At 35.4% G+C, this 24,372-nt stretch overlaps 2 protein-coding genes across 3 annotated transcripts in view; both read right to left on the minus strand.

Annotated features, from left to right (window-relative positions):
* The window catches only part of psmc5 (proteasome 26S subunit, ATPase 5), a 9,135-nt gene extending 8,825 nt beyond the window's left edge, over window positions 1-310 (minus strand). Inside the window, exon 1 of the mRNA XM_067368956.1 lies at window positions 278-310. Within this exon, the coding sequence (XP_067225057.1) occupies window positions 278-310 (33 nt within the window). The remainder of the gene's footprint in view (window positions 1-277) is intronic.
* A 579-nt stretch (window positions 311-889) lies between these two features.
* smarcd2 (SWI/SNF related, matrix associated, actin dependent regulator of chromatin, subfamily d, member 2) lies at window positions 890-22,372 on the minus strand. 2 transcript variants are annotated; one of them, XM_067369677.1, is made up of 14 exons: window positions 22,020-22,372; window positions 17,143-17,339; window positions 12,483-12,525; window positions 12,274-12,396; window positions 11,734-11,853; window positions 11,009-11,104; window positions 10,649-10,750; window positions 8,949-9,110; window positions 7,938-8,035; window positions 7,338-7,473; window positions 3,962-4,084; window positions 3,780-3,881; window positions 2,056-3,695; window positions 890-1,759 (listed from the first exon to the last, which is right to left on the minus strand). In XM_067369677.1, exons 1-13 carry the CDS (start codon window positions 22,176-22,178, stop codon window positions 3,642-3,644), a joined length of 1,515 nt encoding a protein of 504 aa, XP_067225778.1. In that variant the 5' UTR covers window positions 22,179-22,372; the 3' UTR covers window positions 890-1,759; window positions 2,056-3,641. The 2 variants fall into 2 exon arrangements, with proteins under 2 accessions (XP_067225778.1, XP_067225779.1); XM_067369678.1 differs by lacking the exon at window positions 11,009-11,104.
* Window positions 22,373-24,372: the final 2,000 nt, after the last annotated feature.

The raw sequence follows: 24,372 nt of genomic DNA on the forward strand, positions 1-24,372 counted from the left end.
TTTCTATTGTTATTATCAGTGATTCTGATAAAATATTCATTATGTGTCATGCTACATCCAGTTATGCCATGTTATGATCAGTCCCAGTCAGTGACACAATGAGACAGCAAACTCTGCTTCATTCGGAGCAGACGCGTTTTAAATTCAACCATTCTCTTATATTTCTAAACACTACAGTCACAGCAGACTCAATCTATGAAATATGTGATGCTAACGAATAAATCACAGTTAAATATAGTGCTCATGGTAGAAAATTTAACACATAAATACCACTTACTTGATCAATCCCGTCCAACGCCATCTTGAACATACAAACTTCCGTCCGTCAGCGGCGTTTTTTCCGCTTTGTTTTCCTCGGGCATGATGCAGACTGCAGGATGTGCTCTCTAGCGCCACCGACAGGCTGGAGAGACACCCGTTACAACCGCGATGAGTAAATGCTAAACGAATTATATAAATGTTCGAACCTCTGTTGACAGTGTTGTACAATATGTCTGCTAAAATCCCTCGTGCTCCCATCCCAAGTCTCCACCATTGTTTGTACAAGTTTTGCAGCCCACAGCAAACGTTATATGCGTAAAAGACAACTCTACAAGTCTGTAGGACAGGTGAGGTATCAATGGAGACCGGTATTTCCAGACTAACCAGGACTACAACACTACATGAATCAACTTGACTGATATTTGTCTTTGTCTAACAATCTGCCATCTAGTAGAAAACAGAAATACCTGATGTTCTTACTTCTGCATATTTAATCTAATGATAACATCTGATATTTTAATATCAATTAGTCTGATTAAAAAGAAAATGTCATTTTTTTCCTGACATTGTATTTGTGATCATAACATACTTTATATTATGTTCACTTCAGTCACATGTGAAATCCCTTTTATGGAAACAACTTTATTGTTTAAAATATTCCAATTTCCCAGTAAAAAAGTACAAAAGGTAAGCATTTGATTGATACAAAAATATAAAACAGAACTTAATGCCAATTAAGCTCTTACAACTTAAGGAAAATCAAAGATACAACAGGTGGTTGCAGTTCAGATCAGCATTAATACTGTCTGAACAATTAAGATGAAATGAAACCATCGAAAGGAACATTGAGTTCAGCTCTATTGACAACATTTGTGACATGCTGTCAATTATGACAAAACAGTTTCAACTCCTCCCTCAGAGATGCTTTTAAAAAGAAAGTCAATTTCATTTTAAGCACAAAACTGGCAACACATTGTGTTTTTGACCACTTTATAAACTGGAAAGTCAAAAGCAGTTTTTTTGTGGTTATCAGCAGCATGTCACAGATGTTGAACCTGTTATATTCCTTAATTGAAAATTCAACTTGCTGTCATCAAAACTTAACACAAATGACAACACCAATATGAAAGACCATGTATTAAAACACACTTAAACAGAAACTTTCCATCAGCTGTTTGGAATGTAGAAGTGCACACTGAACTAAACTACTTGTTTAAAAAAAATGGCTTTGAATACCTGAAAATAAAGAATGAGCTGATGGTTCACACACCATCTTTCACAAATTCAGTCACTGCTGTACAGTCTCTTCCACTTTAACAGACAACAGCGCCCAAAAAAAAAAATAATAAAATAAAAAAAATCTGTAAACACTAACAAAATGAAGACAGAAAGTCTGGGATACTGAACCAAACCAGCTGGACAACCAAATGTGCTGGAGTTCTCATTGGGGTGGTAACACAAAAAGATGGCTCTTGAACGCAGTGCAGCACATATTTTCCTGAGAGACCAAATGGAAAAAAACCCCACAATATTGAAAGTAGAAGAAAAACATTGCATTTTCATTACTAGTCAACCTAATTACAGTAGGGATCGAAAGTTTGGGAACCCCTTTCAGAATCTGTGAAAATTTTTAACAAAACAAGAGAGATCATACAAAATGCATGTTATTTTTTGTTTAGTACTGTCCTGAGTAAGATATTTTACATAGAAGATGTTTACATATAGTCCACAAGACAAAAAAAATAGCTGAATTTATTAAAATAACCATTGATTCTAAATACTGTGTGTGGTTACCTGATGATCCATGACTGTTTTTTTGTTTTGTGATGGTTGTTCATGAGTCTCTTGTTTGTCCTGAGCAGTTAAGCTGAGCTCTGTTCTTCAGAAAAATCCTCCAGGTCCTGCAAATTCTTCAGTTTTCCAGCATCTTTTGCATATTTGAACCCTTTCCAGCAGTGGCTGTATAATTTTGAGATCCACACTGAGGACAACTGAGGGACTCAAACACAACTATTAAAAAAGGTTCAAACATTCACTGATGCTCCAGAAGGAAACACGATGCATTAAGTCTTGCATGAAAACTTTTTGAATTTGAAGATCAAGGAATATTGTACTTAATTTTTCTACTGGGAAACATGGAAGTATCTTCTGTTGCTTCCGATCGGCAGTACTAAATTAAAAAAAAAAATTATATAAATGTGGACATCTTCATCCTGTTCAAAAGTTTTCACCCCCCAGATCTTATTGCGTCGTATTTCCTTCTGGAGCATCAGTGAATGTTCGAACCTTGAGTCCCTCAGTTGTCCTCAGCATGAAAAGATTAATCTCAAAATCCTACAGTCACTGCTGGAAAGAGTTCAAATATGCAAAAGATTCTGGAAAACTGAAGAATTTTTGGGACCTGGAGGATTTTTCTGAAGAACAGAGCTCAGTTTAACTGCTCAGGACAAACAAGAGACTCATGAACAACCATCACAAAACAAAAAAACAGTCATGGATCATCAGGTAACCACACACAGGATTAAGATCCATGGGTTCCCAAACTTTTGAACGGGGTTATTTTAATAAATTCAGCTATTTTTTTTGTCTTGTGGACTATATGTAAACATCTTTTATGTATCTTACTCAGAACAGTACTAAACAAAAAATAACATGCATTTTGTATGATCTCTCTTGTTTTGTTAAAAATTTTCACATATTCTGAAAGGGGTTCCCAAACTTTCGATCCCCAATGTATAACTAACTGGATTGTGACTCAAAAATTGTGCAATTAATTTATGAAAATAGCCTTTGCGGTCAGAATTAAAATGAAATGGCAAATGTAGACTTGAGTTTGGCAATTCCTAATTAATTAACTATACAGTTAACTATATTCATTAATTAACTATTAAATATAAACAAAATAGATGAACAACAAGAAGCTGTGTTGCATCTGTTACTTATAGGGGTTTTAGCCAATTAGCTACAGTACTATATATCTTACTGTAAAAAAAGAGAGAGAGTCCTATTTAACAGGTTATAATAAAAGTAAAGATGTCTATGTGAAAAAAACTGAATCATGAAGAAAATGAACTGGATGGCTTATTTTCATATTACATTTTCAGAATATATAATGTAAGAGAAGATCAGAGATTGAATTGAAAGAGGACGATACATACTGAAGCATTCCAGTTACTATAACAGCATTTGAAATTTGATGTGACCAGATGTGTGTTATGGTACAGTCTTCAAATGCTGCAACTGACAAGAAGTTTATGACAGTGCAATACACCAAACAAAACCAGCACCCAAAACTTCTATATGAAGTTCCTCCATTCGCTTTATTCTCATCGGTATTTGAGCTAATTCCTTGGATGATTGGATCTGGAGTCTGAATCTTCTTAAGTGAGTCGGATTCCTAGTACCTGTTCCAGTTCTTGTCTCCTCTGCTGGACCTGAAAACAAACAAAAAATTGCAATATTATAGACACTATAGCATCTGGTGTATTTTGTAATGGAAAGAAATACCAAGCATTTACCTTTGTAAATATATAGCGTCCAACAGCTTCTGTGACCCAGGGTGAGTGATAAAACTCAGTTCTCCTCTCCTCCTCTGGATTTCCCACAGTGTCCGTCATTAACTGCATAAACCAAGACAAAACATCCATAAATGACAGAAGGAAAAATAGTACAAACGACCAAATGCACGCTCTCAGCGTACCTTGAGGTCTCGGCTCTGAGACTTGAGCCAGTCCTGGATGAACTCCTGCGGGTTGTTACTGAAGCTGAGCATGAAGTCTCTCTGGGTCTTCAACTGGTTGATGGATTCAATAGTCTCATGGATCTTATGGAGAATGTAAATGTTTGGTTAAAAATAGCCCATATATTTGCTGTATATATAACCTTGTAATGAGTAGGGTTGGGTATCGTTTGAGATTTTTACGATACCAGTGCCAAATTGATGCTATTATAATGGTACCGGTGTCTGAACCTCAAAATGACAGTGGATGACATTAAAGAATGGCCTTTTTATTAAAAAAAAATAAAAATTCTTTAAATTGAACAATATATTGGTGATTATCACAAAGTCTAGAGGATTTGTGAACATTAATTTAAAAACATTTACTTACAATTTTAAACAATTTTGAACATAATTTCTAAAACAAGTTCTAAAAAAAAAAAATCTCATTACCGAAACAAGTTCTCTATACCGCAACTGGCCTTAAATTGTTGCAGTAAGTGAGAATGGTGTACCTTAGCATTTTTTGCAACTACTTTTTATTCAATGTACATAATTAGACATTAATGAAGTACATTTTCACAGAAAGTTGTTAAAGTTTTTCTAAATCAGGAAAATTACCTGTTACGGTAATGATAATCAAAATGTTCTGTACATGGTTTGATGAGAATTTTTTAATTTTAACTGGAGAAATATTAAAGGTGCCCTAGAATCAAAATTTAAATTTACCCTGGCATAGTTAAATAACAAGAGTTCAGTACATGGAAAAGACATGCAGTGAGTTTCAAACCCCATTGCTTCCTCCTTCTTATGTAAATCTCATTTGTTTAAAAGACTTCCGTAAAACACGCGGATCTCAACATAACACCGACTGTTACGTAACAGTGGGGATCATTAATATGTATGACCCCAATATTTGCATAACGCCAGCCCATGTTCAAGGCATTAGACAAGGAAAGGCAGTATTAACGTCTGGATCTGTGCACAGACAAGGTAAGCAAGCAAGGACAATAGCAAAAAATGGCAGATGGAGCAATAATAACTGACATGATCCATGATAGCATGATATTTTAAGTGATATTTGTAAATTGTCTTTCTAAATGTTTCATTAGCATGTTGCTAATGTACTGTTAAATGTGGTTAAAGTTACCATCGTTTCTTACTGTATTCACGGAGACGAGAGTCGTTGCTATTTTCATTTTTAAACACGTGCAGTCAGTATAATTCATAAACACAACTTCATTCTTTATAAATCTCTCCAACAGTGTAGAATTAGCCATTAGCCACAGAGCATAGCCTCAAACTCATACAGAATCAAACGTAAACATCCAAATAAATACTTTACTCACATAATTCAAAGCATTCATACAGCATGCATGACGAACATCCATTTGAGGGTTATATTAGCTGTGTGAACTTTGTAAATGCACTGTAATATAGCCGAGAGCTGGTGTGGCAGGGAGCAGGCGAATTAAAGGGGCGGCGCGCTGCCAAAATCAGTGTACAGTTAATGATGCCCCAAAATAGGCAGTTAAAAAAATTTATAAAAAAAAATCTATGGGGTATTTTGAGCTGAAACTTCACAGACACATTCAGGAGACACCTTAGACTTATATTACATCTTGTAAAAAAACTTTCTTGGGCACCTTTAAGACAGCTGCCTACGGAAGAGGATTAGGGCCAAGCAATAATAAAAAAATAAAACCACCTCGAGATTAAAGTTGTTAAATTTCGAGAAAAAAGTCGAAATAAAATTGAGAATAAAATCGTTAAATTACGAGAAAAAACTCACTAAATTTCGAGAAAAAAGTTGAGATAAAATTGAGAACAAAGTCATTAAATTAACGAGTTTATTCTCAACATTTTATCTCGAGTTTTTTCTCGAAATTTAACAACTTTAATCTCGAGATGGTTTTATTTTTTTATTATTGCTTGGCCCTAATCCTCTTCCATAGCTGCCTACCTAGTAGCCATCTTTAAGGTTCTGGCACATGTGTTGCTTTATTCAAAATCAAGATTTATATAAAATTATGTGTGTAAATAGTCCTTAAAAAAATGTTGCGGAGGATGAGAACATCAGTGATGGACACTTCATTTTTCCGCCATTTTTTTCATTATTATTATACATTATAAAAGAATATTTTTTCTTTTTTTTTCCTTTTTGCAGTGCAGTAATGAGAATATCAACAAAAAATGCAGTAAAATACAAAAATACTTTATTCCTATGTTGAAATGACTCTTTGATCAGTTTAGAGAACAATATTGTCTTTATTATGATGTATTTATATATTACTAAAAAGCATGTTTAATATTTAAAATCATTAGTGCCGTGGTGTTTTAATGGTTTTGTGAGTATGACCCATAAATATATAAATTAAGTAAATACAAAACACAACAAATTTACATAAATTCACAATAAAACCTAAGCCACTTAACCCAACTACAATAATTTAACACTAAATAACAGTTACAGTACCAATAACTGCAAAGTAGTCAGTATTCTTGGTATGCTACAAACCAGCTTCAAATTTCAGCAATTTATTTGCATAAATATGACCATATTTGCCTCTCCTGAATTATTGCATGTCCTGCACAAGGTAATTTTAGAATTCATCACCTTATTTTTCCATGGCAGTGCGATATACTTCTGTCATACAGCAATATTGTGGCTCTGGTGTGTCATGTGAGATGTATCGCTTTTATTTAGTTTTCCCCCTCAAAATATTTACAAACTTGTTAACTATGTCATGAAATATCTGATATTGCAATTCTCAAATATATTTAAGTCAATGTATTTTGTCAGTTTGCACTGCAATTCAGAGAACTGCATCTTTTGGATTTAGATCAAGTAAATTCATCCTCTTCTCTAGAAATACATAAAAATAAGTGACTGGTGAACTGGGAGAAAAATAGAGTAAACTATATAGTTACCTATACAATGTGTATCTGATATGAATAAAACACTTAATCAAATTATAAATTAAAAGGACTATTATTGCCACTTCAATAGACATCCGTCTGTTTAACAAAAATGAAAAAAATTTAACTAAATGTCTGAAACCTAAAATAAACATTATGTGGTTGAAAACACTGCATAGTTACAATGACACATGATGTGTGACAAGTGCGTCCGTCTCTGGCTCAGCGCCAGCCAAAGTGCGAAAGCATGTTTGAATTTAGCAGCTGATCACATGATGCACTAAATATTTCATTCAGCAGCTCAGGCATTTAAGTGGCACTGCATTCTGATTCGGTCCAGTACATACTGGTCATATAGTTTCCGCTTCGGTACCCAACCCTAATAATGAGTTGGAAATAATTTACACAAGGTGTCATTTACGTCCTTGCACACACAAACCTTCATCTCCAGGGCAGCAATCTCCTGCTGATTGGTTGTGGAGGACAGGAAGCTGGTCATCTGAGCCTTCAGAGGGTCGTCCACCTCAACATCGATATCAAAGCATGCAGTCTTTTTCTGATCATTGGGATCCACACTGACAAAATGATACAGCAATAAAGCAGCATTTGGTCAAAATCAAATAACCATACTACTACTAACAATTGCATTCAGACAACTAGACATATCTAAATACTATTAATACAATTTTCCACATTTAAGAATAATTAAGAATAGTCATTAAATGTATTAAATAGTTATTTCCCCCCAAAGTTCTCATCAATGCTGGACATGAGTTGGCTGTTTTTCTTTCCCTCATACTCACCCACTTAAAATAAATACAATTTTAGTTTTGCTGAGAAATTCATATATAGGTTCAAGCTCTATTCAGAAACATTAGTGTGATCAAACTTTGGTTTGGTAGGTTAAATACTTATAAATAATATACATTTAGATACATTAAAAAGAATTTAAAAAATAGAAAGTAAACAAAAAAAAAATTCAAATGAGCTTGTAGAGTAATGATATAAAACATTCAGAACAGAAACCATAAGCACACACCTGATGTTATGATTGATGACGATGGGGTCGGGGTGTTGAAGGAGGCTGGCGAGCTTCATGGGAATATCCGAAAATCTCATCCTGGGGCAGCCAAAAATCTGCAGGATTACAGCAGTTTGATGACACATGGCTCAGTCTATAACCAATGAGTTCTTGGTCAAGCACCTATACCTTGGATATCTTTGCACAAAGCATGCTATATATCTCAGATCAAGTACTAAACTAAATTCTGAAGACAACAAGAGTGGCGCTTTCCTGTGCAAATCTCCCTGCCATTATGCAGGTTGCTAAGGTCTTCTGAATGGTTGACAGGGGCATTGCAAAGTGGTCCCAAACAAGTCTCCATGATAATCTGGCCTTTAAATTTGGCTTGGGTCTCTCCTTCTTTGTATAAATGGACAATTTTAAAAGAGATCTGACATTGAGAGGAATGAGAGAAGTAGCACAGGAGCTAATGCAGATTTGAGTGTCATCAGCATAACAGGGGAAAGTGAAACCAAGTAATATAATTCATTAGTTTGAAGGAATTAAGATTTAGTGAAAGCATATAGACTAGAAAGAGAATTGGGCCAAGAACCGAGCCCTGAGGGTCACCTCTGTTGACAGATCAGGAGCAGTGGAAAATTTCTATAATTTTCTGTAATAAAGACAAATTGCTCTCTATCACTTAGGTAGGATGTGCCAGTAATACCAATGGCTTAGAGGCAAGTGAAAGCATGTTTTGGCAGACAGTGTCAAATGCAAAGCTTAGATACTAGGGCTTCTGCAGTTTTTCTGTTCTAATATGTTATAGACTGAGATTCTGTAGGTGACTGCAGAAAGCCTATTAAGTTAAGAAAAAAAATTTGCTACCTTAAATTGTGATCATTCATTTACAATTAAAAAAGATAAAAATTGATAAGAGTTTTCTTCTAGCAAAGTGATTTGTTGCAACCAAGCACTGGATTTTAAAGAATTGTGAGAACAAGCTAAGGGTAATTTCCTTCTAGGAGTGCTAAACGTTTTGGGTACCTGTCTGAAGTATCGGTTGCAGTTAATGTACTCCTTCTCATGGCAGTCTTGCAGCTTGTTGTTTTTGATGTAGAGCCACAGGGCCTGCATGATACTGGCTCTGGTCTGAGTGTGGACTCCCAACAGACGAGCTAGACGTGGATCCAGCTTATACTGCGGAGGCTAAGTCAAGTAAAAGGAGAAGATGATAGATCATCATATCACAAAGACAACCATATACTCTGTAACAAACTTATAAAATTAATAGACTGAAGTTTTATTTTCTTTTGAAGACCCCTTTAGTTTTTTGGCTTTCAGTCCATGTCTGTTAGATTTGAGTCTATATGCTAGTGTTCTCTTAAAAGTTGACAAACTTTAAAATTGAAAAATTAAGTTAAAAATTGACATTCAGGTTCAGCCTTAGTTTCTTCTCTTCTGAGTCATTTTCCTACGTGCTTTACGTTCAATTCTTCCAGGTTCTACGTCCGAGCGCCGGCTCAGTATTGGCCAACGCTATTCACGTGAGCTGACGCAGGAGCCGGCCAATAATGAGTCGGAATAAAGATGTTATTTTTGTTTTTGTGCACAAAAAGTATTGTCGCTTAATAAAATTAAGGTTGAACCACTGCGGTCACATGGACCATTTTAAAGATGTCTTAAGTACCTTTCTGGACCTTGAAAGTGGTGGTTAAGTTGCTATGGACGAGTCATATACCTCTCGGATTTCATCAAAAATATCTTGATTTGTGGTCTTACGGGTGTGGGACCACATGAAGGTGAGTAATTAATACTGACATTTTTGGGTGAACTAACCCTTTAAGGGAAAATGTACAAAAAAAATAATGATTACACATCTTGCATTCATGGGTGTATCTAACCATGTCACCTAGGGCTGGGGGATATATCGCATGAGATTGTCACGCGCATTTCGTCAGTAAAGCTGGTTCCCTGATTACCGCTAAATCGCCATCACCTGCTTTCAAATGGAGCGGCATTTAATAGACAGAGCCGTAGTTCACTGACAAGCCACTCAATATCGCGTTCATATGATAATGATCGATAATGAGCGCGATATTGTGTAGCTTGTCAGTGATCTATGGCTCTGTCTATTAAATGGCGCTCCATTTGAAAGCAGGTGATGGCGATTTAGCGGCAATCAGGGAACCAGCTTTACTGACGAAATGCGTGTCAATCGCATGCGATATATCCCCCAGCCCTAATGTCACCTGCTTCTGACTAGCAAGTGGTAGTAGCATGAATCGCATCATTAAAATTCTGTTTAATGATTCTGTGATGTAAACAAAAGACAACTGCCTATAAAAATACATATATACATCGTCAGTCAAACGTTTGTAATAATTAAGATTTAAGATTGTCTTATGTTAACCAAGGCTGCAATTACAGTGAACGGTAATATTGCATTTCTATTCTTTTTGAATATATTTCATAATGTAATTTTTTTCTGTAATGCAAAGCTGAACTTTCAGCAGCCATTACTCCAATCTTCAGTGTCACAAGATCTGCCAGAAATCATTCTAATGTGCTGCTTAAGAACCATTTCTTATCATTACCAATGTTGAACAGTTTTTTGCTGATTTTTTTTGTTTTGTAAATCGTAATGTACTACCATTCAAAATTTTGGGTGAGTACAAAAAAAAAAAAAAAGAAATCAGCAAGTATGCATTAAATTGAAGAAGAAAAAAAAACACGATATGTGATACCTGGTGGTCCAGCATGAGTAGGAGAGTACATTTCACATTCACATCTCCTGGTCTCTTCACCTGAAATCCATCCGTCTCCTGGGTTGTGGGCATTCTGTGCCACTATGATACATAGAAAAAGATATGACTACAGATGTAAGATAGTACATTGTGTTTGATGAGGTCATCATGATGATCATCAGGATTTAAATATTTATTAATTTCATATGACATACCAACTCATTTTTATTAAGCGTGGCTTAGTATACATTAGTATTCACCCCTTTTCACCCCTAAGAACCAATGACACCCCATCCTAATTTTTATGCCAGTAATTATGCCCATTATTATTAATATAATAACAATACTATAATGTCATACCTCCACCAAGTGGTTGTCTGGGCCATAAAGTTCTTTGTCCAATTCAATGACCAGGCTTTTAAAGAAGGATGAAAACTTTCGTTTCTGTTTCCCAGGCTAAGGACAGTCAGAAAGATAGAGAGAAAGAAGTAGGGAAAAGGGGAGAGAGATCAAGATCTTTTTTCAATGCGCTCATGCCGCTGATTGATACTGCATTGTTTGGAGCTGACCGCACTGGAGGGATTTTTTTTTAGAAGCAGCACACACAGCTATTGCGCCAGTATGTGTTTGTGCAATGCCTTGCCCGTCCCTCCCTTGCAGTACCACACAAGCTATAACTGAGGCAAAAAAGTGAAGAAAAAGAATAATTTCCTCTTTTCATGTGGCAGCAGCGCAGCCTTCAGCTGGCAAATACATGCTTAGACTTTAACTGACTAATTTCACAAAATGGGCCAAAGTTTCAATTCCTTTTCCTTACAAAGTCTGGGAACATGGAACTGCTTAGAGCACATCTGGTTTGAAGGAGTGAGCTGAGGACATGAGCCAGTGCAGTTAAGCTGGCCAACAGACCAAGAGACTCAAGACTGCCAAATAAAAAGCATCAAGTATAGGGGCGACATGGTCAGCTTTATCTAGATCTGTTACTTGTCATGAAACATTGTAAATGGACTCCACTGCATGATTGCTCAACCTTGCTTAGAGTTACACATACATGCCAACAAGTGAACATGAAAATCATTACATACATCCTCCAGGAGTTTGCCTTCCACTCGAAGTTCCCAGGACGCCACCTTTTCAGCCTCCTCTCCCTCTGGCTTGCCAGGTGTATAGGTGTTAGAAATGTAGATCCTCAGTTTGCGTTTTTGCTGGATGAGTAGAACAAAGTGCAATGAGATGATAAACAATTGATTAATTTCTTTATGTTGGCATAGAGAAAAAAAAAAGTCTAGTAGCCTGAGATTACTGAAGCTAAAGCATAAAGGGTTAGAGTTCAACCAAAAAATGAAAATTTTGTCATTATTTACTCGCCCTTATTTCATTCCAAACCTGTATAACCATCTTTCTTCTGTGGAACACAAAAGAAGATATTTTGAGAAATGGAAGTCAAAGTTCACCCAAACGGTTTGGTTACCAACATTCTTTAAAATATCTTCTATTGTGTTTCACAGAAGAATGTCATACAGGTTTGGATATGACATGAGGGTGAGTAAATGTGTGACCTTCCCTTAAAATTAGCTGAACTAAGAATTAATTTCTGAATTGCTACTCCAGTCTACTACATCTACCGTGATTGGCTTTTTGATGGCCTCCTGTATTTCCATGCGTTTGCGAGCAATGGTCTGGTCCAGCTTTCTCTCAAAGGCCAGAAGGTCCATGTAAGCCTGAGACTCTGGGACCAGATCCCTGATCTGAGAAAAAACAAAATCATGAGAAACTATGTACTTTCACAAAAAAAAAAAAAAAAACTGATTTATACTATTCTGGTTAAACTCACCCTCTGTGGGAGCACTTTGTCAGCCATCTTACGCCTCTTCACCCTGTAAATGTAAAGCAGATGTGTAAGAAACATGACTCAAAGCAAACATATGCTCAAACATTATTTCAATTATAGTACTGGAGATCTAAAGTGTAAGCCACATAATTATTCTCAAACAAACATAACTTTTTCCACACAAGATTTAGAGTGAAACAATCATTATGCTTAATAAAAATGTGAAAATTATGTATCTTTCCTCAAAGGTTGATTGAGCTCAAATGCCGAATTACTTAAACATAGTAAACTTCTTATTCTATTTGAATATATTTCAAAATGTAATTTATTCCTGTAATACAAAGCTGAATTTCAGCAGCCATTACTCCAGTCTTCAGTGTCACATAATCCTTCAGAAATCATTCTAATATGCCAATTTGCTGCTTAAAGGGTTAGTTCACCCAAAAATGAAAATTATCCTATGATTTACTCATCCTAGACTATCTTCTTTCGGACGAACACAATCAGAGATATATTTAAAAATATCCTGGCTCTCCAAAAATGTATAATGTATAGTGAACAGGGCCAAAAATAAATGCATCCATCCATCATAAAAAAAGTCCATAAGGCTCCAGAGGGTAAATAAAGGCCTTCTGAAATGAAGCGATGGGTTTTTGTATGAAAAATATCCACATTTTAAACTTTATTAACTATAATAACTAGCTTCCGGCAGACGGCCGTACGCATCGATTTGTGGTGGAAGAATAACCCCTGACCTGACGCAATGACGAACACGGAAACACAGAGAATAGAGCAAAACAAAACACCGGTCACGATTTGACGCCGGGGAAATACATGCATATAACTACAATATAGGTAGGTTTAAATCCGCGTAATCACTTATATCAATGTTATATAAATCGTCATATCGTTCAGCCCTAAAACATATATAGTTTTATAGTATAGTTTTTGTTAGTGTTTATTTTAAAACACACAATTATGCAGAATATAAGATGGAAAATATTTAATTGATGATTTGTCAACATAATATATAACAATACAATATATATGGAATGATTTTACCTCAAAATCCAACAATTTGACACAAAATGATAACTGCAAATCCATGTTTCTCTGCCTGGAGTCCAGTTGTTTCTGTGAATTGCGCCGATCCATTTGCTTTCTTTTTTCTGTAGCTTTCAGCAGTTTTTAAATACCTCTGGAATACCTCATTATGTATTTGTAGCCTACTTAGTCATTTTGATAGTAGGCTAATATAACTAATATACACTTACAGCCTGTGTTGCCTTCATATAAGGCTTATAGAAGGCTTTTTAATTTTTTGCGGCTCCAGACAGATTTGTTTTTTTGGTCCAATATGGCTCTTTGAACATTTTGGGTTGCCGACCCCTGCCCAAGGGCTGTATGGATTATATTTATGATGGATGGATGCCTTCAGCTATAAATAAGAGATTTCTCCAAGTTTAAATCCATTCTGCCCCAAAATAAAAATAATAATAAAAAAAAAAAATAAATAAAAAAAGATTTTTTTACATTTCCAGTAATTCCATTTGGGCCTGCTTATAACACAGTAAACTAGATACAAGAAGAATGAGATTTATAAGGAGTATCTGTTACTCATTTTGTTAAAATAAATGTGTAGCAGTGCATGAAGCACCACTCACACAGAAGTCACTTTCAAACCATGCATTTCTGTTGGTCAATGTGGCTAATTCGCGAGACCACCTTGAACATGAGTGAAATCCAATGGTGGATGAAGTACACAAATCAAGTACTTGAGTAAAAGTACAAATAAATAAAATACGACTCCAGTATAAGTATTAAGTACTTCTTTTCAATTTTACTTGAGAAAAAGCACAAACGTTGTAGTTTTTTTAGTGCTGTCCGTAAGATTTGCCTTGGATGAATCTAATGTTTGCTGTCAGTCACCATACCGGTGTGGATACTGTACTTCAGAATAACAGATTGTAGTCTTGAAGTATGACCAAAGTAGGAATTTTCACCGGAAAATATCATCTGAACAAGTAAGTAACATGTCTGACACTTTTGTTATGACAAACTGAGGGGAAAAGCATTAGGCCTACAATAAATAGCGCTGCCAATGATGATTAAATCTAACAATCACTTAGCTCATATCATATCGCATCAAACGTGCAAATTATTATTGTTATACATTGTTCTCAAATTGTTAATGTTAACAACATCAGCATTGCATGACTGTGTATTTAGTGTGTATTAGCGTTACCTATAGATTTCAATTTCTGTAGCCACTCCGCAGTCCGAAGTCTTTTGCTTTTGACTACGGCTGAATCTCCAGTTGTCACTGATGATTGTCATTTCTGGATTACAATCCCCCATCAAAATTAGAAGTTTAATCATTTCAGCTGCTGTAAGAAAAGGCTATAAATGATCCGCAGCATCCTATATGCAGGGACTTCTTTCCTTCTGTTTACAGATATGATGTAATGACGCAAAGGCGAACTGCTGTACTCTTGAATTTCTCTCGGAAATCCACCAGTATCGATATATTATAAAACATTATTACAAGCTTACAGTTGTGAATCAGGCTAAAGTACAGAGATAATTTTGAACACTGCCTGGTTATGTACTTGCTCAAAAATTGATTTTGGATCATTTTCAACCAAAAAAAGTTACGGACTGCAGCTTTAAGTTTTAAAAAATACTTACTGATTGCATTTTTTGTTGTTGTTGCAATTTTATATATTCCACCTTACTGCTTTACTGCTCAAAATACGTGTGTACGTGTGCGTGTGTGTGTGTGTGTGTGGGGGGGGGGGGGTGAATGTACTAGACACACAAATATAGCTTAAATAGGATACAACATCAAAACTAACAAATACATCTGGCTTATGGTTCAGTCTTCTAGTTTATATCATGAAATATCTATAAACCATTTTTAATTTCACTGCTATGCTATGCTTCTTTGGTAAAACAAATGAGTCTCTGAGTTAGAAGGACAAAAAAGCCTTTGGTTTTCAGAGACAAGCGCCTATCTGGTGGCAAATGACACTTTGGGTTCAGTACTGGACACTCACTGTTATGTAAGCCGAATCATATGCTCTCTATACGCTGCACCATACACATTGACATTACAATAGAGCCAGACCACTTTATTGACACATTTTTAAAGTCAACTTTAAACGAAGGTTGTGATGCTCTTTTCTTCCCGATTGTGATGTATATCCAAGTAAAACTGCTTCTTGAACAAGAGAAAATGTAAGCACTTTACAGTAAGATTAATAATATTCTGAGTAGGACTGTTGTGATAATCAATATATTGACTTATCGCAAATATTTTGCCATCAGTTTGCTATCAGTTGTCAGAAGATAAAAGTGATTTAGAATAGCCTTTCAACATTTGAGGAGATTTCCTATGACTGGAATCAGCGCTGTTCAATGTATTGAATCAATGAAGTGTATCAGCTTCAGCGTTACCCAGGTGATGAATTGATCGTCAATCATGCTTTGTGAAGTGGCATTGTAAGGTTAAATTAATGTCATCACCTTTTTTAATTGATAAATGAATTCGTGTTTTTAAGTTCATTATGAACAATTTTTTGACGGATATTACGATATTGAGACACTCAAAATCACCACAAGAGAAATTCCTTTACTGCGACAGCCCTAATTGCTTATTCAAAAAATAAATACTGTTTTGGCGCTGTTTTATGTGGCGTGACAGATCACTGTAGCGCAGCGGAGTTCAAGAGAAGCGGCAGCACGACACACGTGAACCAAGGTATGTTAAAAGATACAGTACAACTAACCTAAATCCATATCATGTCAAGTGTAATCGCTCAATCAGTGTTTCAACCACGGAAAGACTTCAATAAAAACAACTTGTAAACCATGTCACGTCACATTTACCTCAGAAAAACCATATTAAGTGACCATAAACTCGTTAGTCAGGTAAAAAATGTTTTACTTCTGATAAATATATGCATCATATTACATATTCATTTTAATTTTTACTGTTATTCAATATTTAATGCATGTTTGAATAAATCAGTTATGACAGCCACGATTTAAATGCTTATATTTCAAAAAACACATTGGAGTAAAAATATGATTAGTATTAAGTATAAGTTAGTATTATAAAACATATAAAAAAAAAAAAAACATCCTTGAGTGTAATTTAAGAGTTTGTATATAAATAAGTTAATTTTAACCTTCAATATTATAGTAATGTAGTACCAACTGACTCTTGATTTTTTTCCTTGAGCAAATTTGCCATGCACTGTATCCGATATATATCCAAAATAATCAATATCGAATCAAATTGAAATCAAATCAAAAGCATGTGAATAGAAATCAAATCAAATTGTGAAAATTTTGTCAATACCCAGTCCTATTAATTATGAGGGCACACAAATTAAAATAATAATAATAATAATAATTATGTGCATAAATAAATCATTAATAATAAATACTGCAATATTCCATTAAAAATAAAAACTACATTTTTATTTTATGGTGACTTTAACATCATCTAAAGCAAACTCAAAGGGGCTCAAAAAATAAAACCCTCCTTTGATTGTAAAGCCCATAACCCAAACCCAGAATTGTGAAGTGATATGAATACTAATGTCACTTCAAATGTTTTGACCATACATGCATAAACAATAATACAAAATGTACTAACCCCCTTCTCGGGCCCATTAGACCCCCGGACTGCTGCTGTTGCTGCTGAAGGAGTCTCTTCCGGGTGGGGTCCATCGCAGCTTGAGGCATCCCGGGTCGCATGGTCATGCCTCCGCTATAAGACGGACCAGGTAGAGGGGAACCCATAGACCCCATGCCCCCCATTGGCATTCCTCGGCTGGGTGGCATACTTGGGCGCTGTGGGTACAATTGTAGGATTTGAGTATATTTTTAACACTCAGATAGCAGACTGTTATTACAGGTAAAGAATGCTCAACGTAAAACTTCATGTAGGACTAAAATAGCCTATAAAGGCAGCTTACAAAACAGTAACACTTAACAATACAGTACCATTTGTTAAAATTAGTATTAGAACTAAAAATGAAAAATACTTCTAGAACATTTAATAACCTTAGTTAATTTTATCATTTACTAATACATTATTAAAATCAAAAGTTGCATAGGTAACACTTTACAATAAGGTTAATTAGTTAAACATTAGTTAATGTATTAACTAACATGAACTAACAATCAATACATTTGTTACTGTATTTACTAATCTTTGTTAACATTAGTTAATGAAAATGCAATTGTTCATTGTTTGTTCATGTTACTTCACAGTGCATTAAAGGTGCAGTATGTAGGATTTCTGTCCGCTACAGTTCGCTAGAGGCCTATTCAAAACAAAGGCGTAGCTTGATGATGCCAAGTTTAAGCGCTGAATCTTGAGACATGTGGTCTTCACCTCAACGGACGGAGGAAACCAATTGGGATAGGACTCGGGAAGAAATCATGTTCATGGATGAGATTATTAACGTTACTGTAGTATGAAGCAGAGCAGGACCGAGTGTTGTGGGAGCTGAACGAGGCCACTGGAGCGATTGCGCAACACACGCCACGAGCAGCGGAACCTTTATTATGCCACAATCACCGGCGCCGCTTCCGCTTTTCCGGTCATGAGTATGAGGTAACGCAGCTCTGTTTATCATATCAGATACATTTGAGAGTGTTGAAAATGATGTTATAACGTTACTCTGAGCGTTCACTCGGTGGCTGCTGTGAGACACTGTTACACACTGCAGTAAGCTAGATCGATTTTAGAATATCATATTAACTGCTGGATGGCTTGTGTTGATAAATGGCATGCAATTCGTTTTAAAATGTATTATATGATGGAGAAAATTCTGTATTACTGTTACTAAAAATAAAGCTGCATCTGATTTTGCTATGTTAGCTACTTCACAAAATAGTGTGTTTCTCTGAGGCATGGTTAAGCATGGTACAGGCAAAAAAAAAAAAAAAAAAAAATCAAGAAAATTACTTTTAAACAATAAGACTAAACGTGTTGAGCTATATAACAATAATTAGTTTTCTGTCTATAAATATATCAAAACAGTTGTTCCCTTGTTTTTTAAAATGTGTAATATATATTAAAGCGTCTTTGGTGTTTCCATGGTTACTACAAAATAAAACCGGAGGGTAATGCGGGTATGACGCAATTGAGTAGTTAAAATTGCAATTATCACGATTTACAAATAGTTGCAAACATTTGGGATATTGTAAGTACTCAAGTGAACAAAAATTATAACACTGGCCTAGTGTTTTTTTGGATATTTTACTGTAAAAATCTTACATATTGCACCTTTAACTAATGTTAACAAGATTTTAATAATGTATTAGTAAATGTTGAAATTAATTGTTGAATATGTTGAATAAACTAATGAACCTTATTGTAAAGTGTTACCATTGCATATATTAATATTTAATGGACCTGAGCTAACGTGAACAATGAACAATTGTATTTTTATTAACTAATGTAAAATAAGATTAATAAATACTGTAACACATTGCTCTTTAAAACCGATTTTAGTTAATTAAATAACTAATGGGAACTTATTGCAAAGTGTTATCAAAAATACTGTAGAGGTACCATGATGCAGTGATGGCTTTTAACTTTCTTTAGATAAATATCATGAGATAATGAATGAACGAACACCATATTCATATACACGGAATTTGCGTGGTATTCAACAGCGCAGTAAATAATATAATAATACATGTTAAAACATCTTGATATTACCATGTTATACATGTCCAAACAAAATCGTATTTCCATGGTATATAACAAAATGGAATCGGTCTTTGTCAGGTGACGTCACACTCGTGAAAACCGAAGTGCATTATGGGTGTCGCCGCCATTTCTGAGGTATCCAAACAATCTCTGTATCAGTGCAGAGTTATTTCTTCTTTGGCTACTTTTCATTGTAAAAATGGCACACTTTTGTTGTGTGAAAAGCTGCAATAATATGTCCCACGATAGAAAATGTCAAAAACTTTACTACGAGATTAGATTTAGTCGGTTTCCTACTTGAAAAAAGGCTGTACGGAGAGTATGTAGAAGCAATAACAGAGGCGCCGGATCGCATGGGTTGCCGCGGTGATCGCAAAACATCACTTTCGTCAAGATATCTCCATTCATGTATGTTTGCTTTCTACATTTCACAAAGGTAAGTTAGAGGTTTCTGTTTTCTAAAGTAGAAAACGTTATAGCAACGCATTGTTTTGGATTGTATGTGCTATGAAACAAGTCAATTTAAACTGAATCCCTTTACTTGAATATGTCTACATTTTTTTCTTAATTTTGCTACAGCATTTTTATACTTAAGGTACGACATTTTTGCTCTGTATCCATATACTGATTCTTATTTTCTGACTACTTTTTACAGCTGTGGTCTGTGGACCTTTTTCATCATTTCATTGCAGATCAGCCTGCTTAAAGATTATGGAGACTGACCCTGACTGGACACCATCCCTCCCTACATTAAGGCCACATCAGCATTAAACACAGGCTGTGTCTCAATCAGCTCCCTAGTTCATTAGTTAGGGCACTGATCAGGACGGTCTCAGTCACAAAATTTGTATACACAATATACTGATTCAAGAGCTCAGAGCTGATTGAGATGCACACACAGATGTAAGGAAAAACAATCCAGTCAGCTACTTGGGTAAAGTTGGTTTTATATTTGCACATTCAGACTTCTGATAAATTGAGACTTTCCAATAAATATGCAATAAATTAATGTTTGCGAATTTTAAGCAGCGACATGATATTGACAACCAACGATTGTCAACTTATAACATTTTTCACAGTAAATCAAAATAGGCAAGTATTGTTTAATGACATATTTACTTGTGAATGTCCACTGAATGTCCAATGTAGTGTGATTAACAAGGCTATTGAATACGGATGTGCGAATATAAAACCAACTTTACCCAAGTTAGTCAGCTAACACTATGGTCCATCAGGCTGGAGAGAGTGATCATCTTCACACTGAGAAGATGCAGGAGGCTGGAGGAGATGGTGATCTGCATGTGCAGAAGTAAACCGACTTGATATGTACAGGATGTCTGATGTTTGTTTTGGAGATGATGATGTTAATGTACTATACGGGTCTGCCAAACCTGGGAACCTTTATGGCGTTATTACAATTTTTTTTTTTTTGTGCCTCTGCGCATGTTTGAATCTTTTGTAGAATTGTTGTGTAAAAATGTGCTGATGCTTTATCCAGTCTTGCATGAACAATAAAGCATGTATAATTAAATTTTTCAGGGTGATTTGTAGATTTATGTTATATGCACTTATAGTATTAACAGGATAATTAATAATATACACAATCTGTAAATCAGATATTTAACTTGCATGACATATCTTTGTTTTTATTATTAAGGCTTTTGGACAAAAAAAAAGACTCATAATGTCATTGACCCAGACAACACAGAGGTAGATGGAGGACAATAATTTACAAATTATTTTGGCTCTAAAAGGTATACTATATCAGAATGTACTGTAATAAAATACACTATTAAATTCTACATACATCTCTGATGATGCCTTGTTTATTGGAACAATGTTTATAGTGTTATACATTGGTTTATGTACTTAATGCAATAAAGAAAAAAATGCATGAAAAAAAGGGTAGTATTAGTTCAAAATTCTTCCTGATAATACTAAACCATCCTTAATCATGCACTTGTTATATACGGTAGTTAACACGACATCATCATCATTATCGTTACTATACTGTGTTATCGCAGTCCTTCCTTCAGAACATAAATAAATCCTGCACCCATTAGTGAAATATCTGTGAGCTTCGAGGGATTTATAGTTTTTAAATTGTTCACTATGCGTTTATGCCATAAACAAGACAGTTAACAATATTTAAGTATGATGATTTAGGTAGCAATGCGGGGTCAGTAGCACTCCAACTTACTGCAGTCAGTTCGTACAGATCTATGTTATGAATGGATGGAAATTTCTCCAAATAACGGTCCCTGGCATCTTTGGTGAGTTTATCGCGATATGAAATTTTAACTTTGTTCTTGTGCTTCTTCATATTTGCGAGTTATTTGCTTGTTATCTCAACTCGTGTAATCTCTTTCATTCTCACAGTCAGCAGGGATACCACAAATATGGCGCCGCGGTGACGTCACACACAACAAAATCACGTGTCTGACAAAGACCGATAGTATTACCATGGTACTTTTTTAGTGGCTGAGCCGATTGTTTGCAGGTAACTTAGTTATTCAAAGTAAAGCACGCGCGTTTTCTTCAGGGCATTCAAATGCGGAAGTACATGTTTGTTCTTCGTGGGCCTCAGCGCTCTTAAAGTGTTTTTAAACCTTTTCTATTTGTATTTTTGTAAAGAAGCATTCTTGTAGATTATTTTCTGACAATATTTAATGACATAAACGTGCAAATAAATCGTAATTGTTGCTAATGAAATGACACTTCCTCTATTAAGACAGAAGGGAAGACTGAAGCTATGGCGTGATGCTAAACGCTTCAGATAAGAAATAAAGAGTGGTTTCTACACTTACTTGGTGATACTGGTTCGGAGTATTGCCCATCCCTCTGTAGGGTGAATTCTGCGGCATTGCTGGCATTCTCAGTGCGCTGCTGTGACCCGGGTTCATGGGGTTCATGCTGGGGTTTATTGGGGTACTGGAGTTGACGGGGAAACCCGATCTAGAAGCCATTTTTGATTATTTTCACCGCTAATAACTGTTAAGAAACGAAATCAAAACCGTTACTGAGTCACTCGACGAACGTAAGTTGAAGTCACGCGCAACCACATCGCGTTCAAATATCGATTTATTCTTCCGTCTCTAATTGTCGATCGCTGAGTGTGTCATCTCTTCCTCTAAGCTTGTCAAACCCCCATTTGTACTAATGGTTTCCTCTCAACAACATTTAAAAGCCTGACCAATGTCTACAGTTATCAGTGTGTGTGGCTTCTCAGATCTCCTCCCCCTGGGTTGCCAAATAACTTTCCCTCATAATAATCTACCTAGGCTCGGGGTTTTCAAACTTTTACATGCCTCGGACCCCCAAATGCGCTGATCACCTTGCGACAAGACCATTTTTTTAAAGTCTATGGACAAGACCCAGGGTTGGTCAAAAATACATCAAAATGTATTTTAAAATAAAATACAAAATACCTTAATTTTAAGTGCATCAAAATAAACTACAAAATAGCCACACCATATATCAAAAACTTTAAAAATACTAAAAAACACTTTTACAAGGGAGCATGAAATTTCTTCGCAAACCTTCCATCAACTGGCCTATTTGATCTAACCCTTCACCATTAATTTACACTGACTCAGTTGATTAAGTAAACAATGTTTGATAGCAACAGCTTTTCTCTGCCTGAATCATGCAATAAATCTGACATATGCAACCAGTTAAAAGGCACAATATGTACAGCAGAATCTTTGGATTAAAATATCTAAAAACCACTAGAACAATGTTATATATTTTGTTGACTTGTGTACTTACATTATCCCAAATGTTTCCAAGAATGTTTAAATCCAGAGAAATATGCAATTTTAACCAGGACACGGGCCGTGTCCGTGCGTCGCCTGTCAATGACATCATACCCACGTTACCCTCAATGTCCATGGAAACACCAAAGACGCATTATATTCCTCATCTGTCTAATAAAACATATGTTTATTAGACAGATGAGGAACTGTTTGGATTCATTCATCGACTGAAAACTAATCATGTTATATAGCTTCTTGTTTAAATCTTGTTTTCTTGATTTACCACGAGAACTATGTTTTACCATGACTAATATCGATCTAGCTTACTGCAGTGCGCAACAAGTGTCTCACAGCAGCTGCCAAGCGAACGCAGAGTAGCATTATAACAACTTTCAGTACACAAATGTATCTAATATGATAAACAGCGCTGCATTACCCCACATACACTAAAAAAGCGGAAGCGGCGACTGTGGCATACTAAAAGTTCTTGTGCTCTTGAGTCATGTCGAGCTAGTCTCTCATTAATCTCTCCAGCGGTCTCATTCAGCTCCAACATCACTCGCCCTGCTCTGCTTCATACTACAGTAATGTTAATAATCTCATCCATGAACATGATTTCTGCCCGAGTCCCATCCCGATTCTTTTCCACTGGCATAGACGTGAAAACAACACATTCCATGATTCCACAAAATCAAGGATAAGCCACAGAATAAGCAACCTCTAGCAGTGAAAATTTACATATTGTGGATTTAACAGATTAAATATTCACATGCGATATCCCTAGATGAAGGATAGTTTTAAAGTAACCAACAGTTTAATTTTTAACAGTTTGTGAATGATTCATAATTGTATCTTAATTTAGTTACTTGGTGTTTGGTAACGAAGGGCCTACTTTGCATCAGCAACACTGACTCAATGACAAACAAGTCATTCATAAGAAGACAACTTCATGGCAACTAGTTTATAACTAATTAATCAATTGATTGTTAATCATAAATATAGGGGGCTGCTGCTCAGTATAATAGTTTTCAAGAACATTATGTAAATTGGTAAATTATTTAGCTTATAGGCAACTAAAACGAACACCAAAACTTAACATCTGTTCTGAACTCAACAAGTCTGGGCAAACCACTGAGTATTAAGCACCAATCAGAGGTTGCATTTTAATGTCATCATGTAGATTTCATACAAAGTATTTTACAGTATTTTAAAACTACAAAAAGACAAAACACAAGTATTTTGATAAAAAATACAAAGCCATTTTCATCAACCCTATCAAATTAAAATTACAAAATACTATTTTGTATTTGAAATACATGTATCATAAATACTGCCCATCCCTGGACAGACATCTTCCTAAAATATAAAGACAGATATAATTTTTAATGTATAAAAGCCTATTTAT

The sequence above is a fragment of the Chanodichthys erythropterus genome, chromosome 19, assembly GCF_024489055.1.
Source record: "Chanodichthys erythropterus isolate Z2021 chromosome 19, ASM2448905v1, whole genome shotgun sequence".
In the NCBI taxonomy this organism is placed as follows: domain Eukaryota; kingdom Metazoa; phylum Chordata; class Actinopteri; order Cypriniformes; family Xenocyprididae; genus Chanodichthys; species Chanodichthys erythropterus.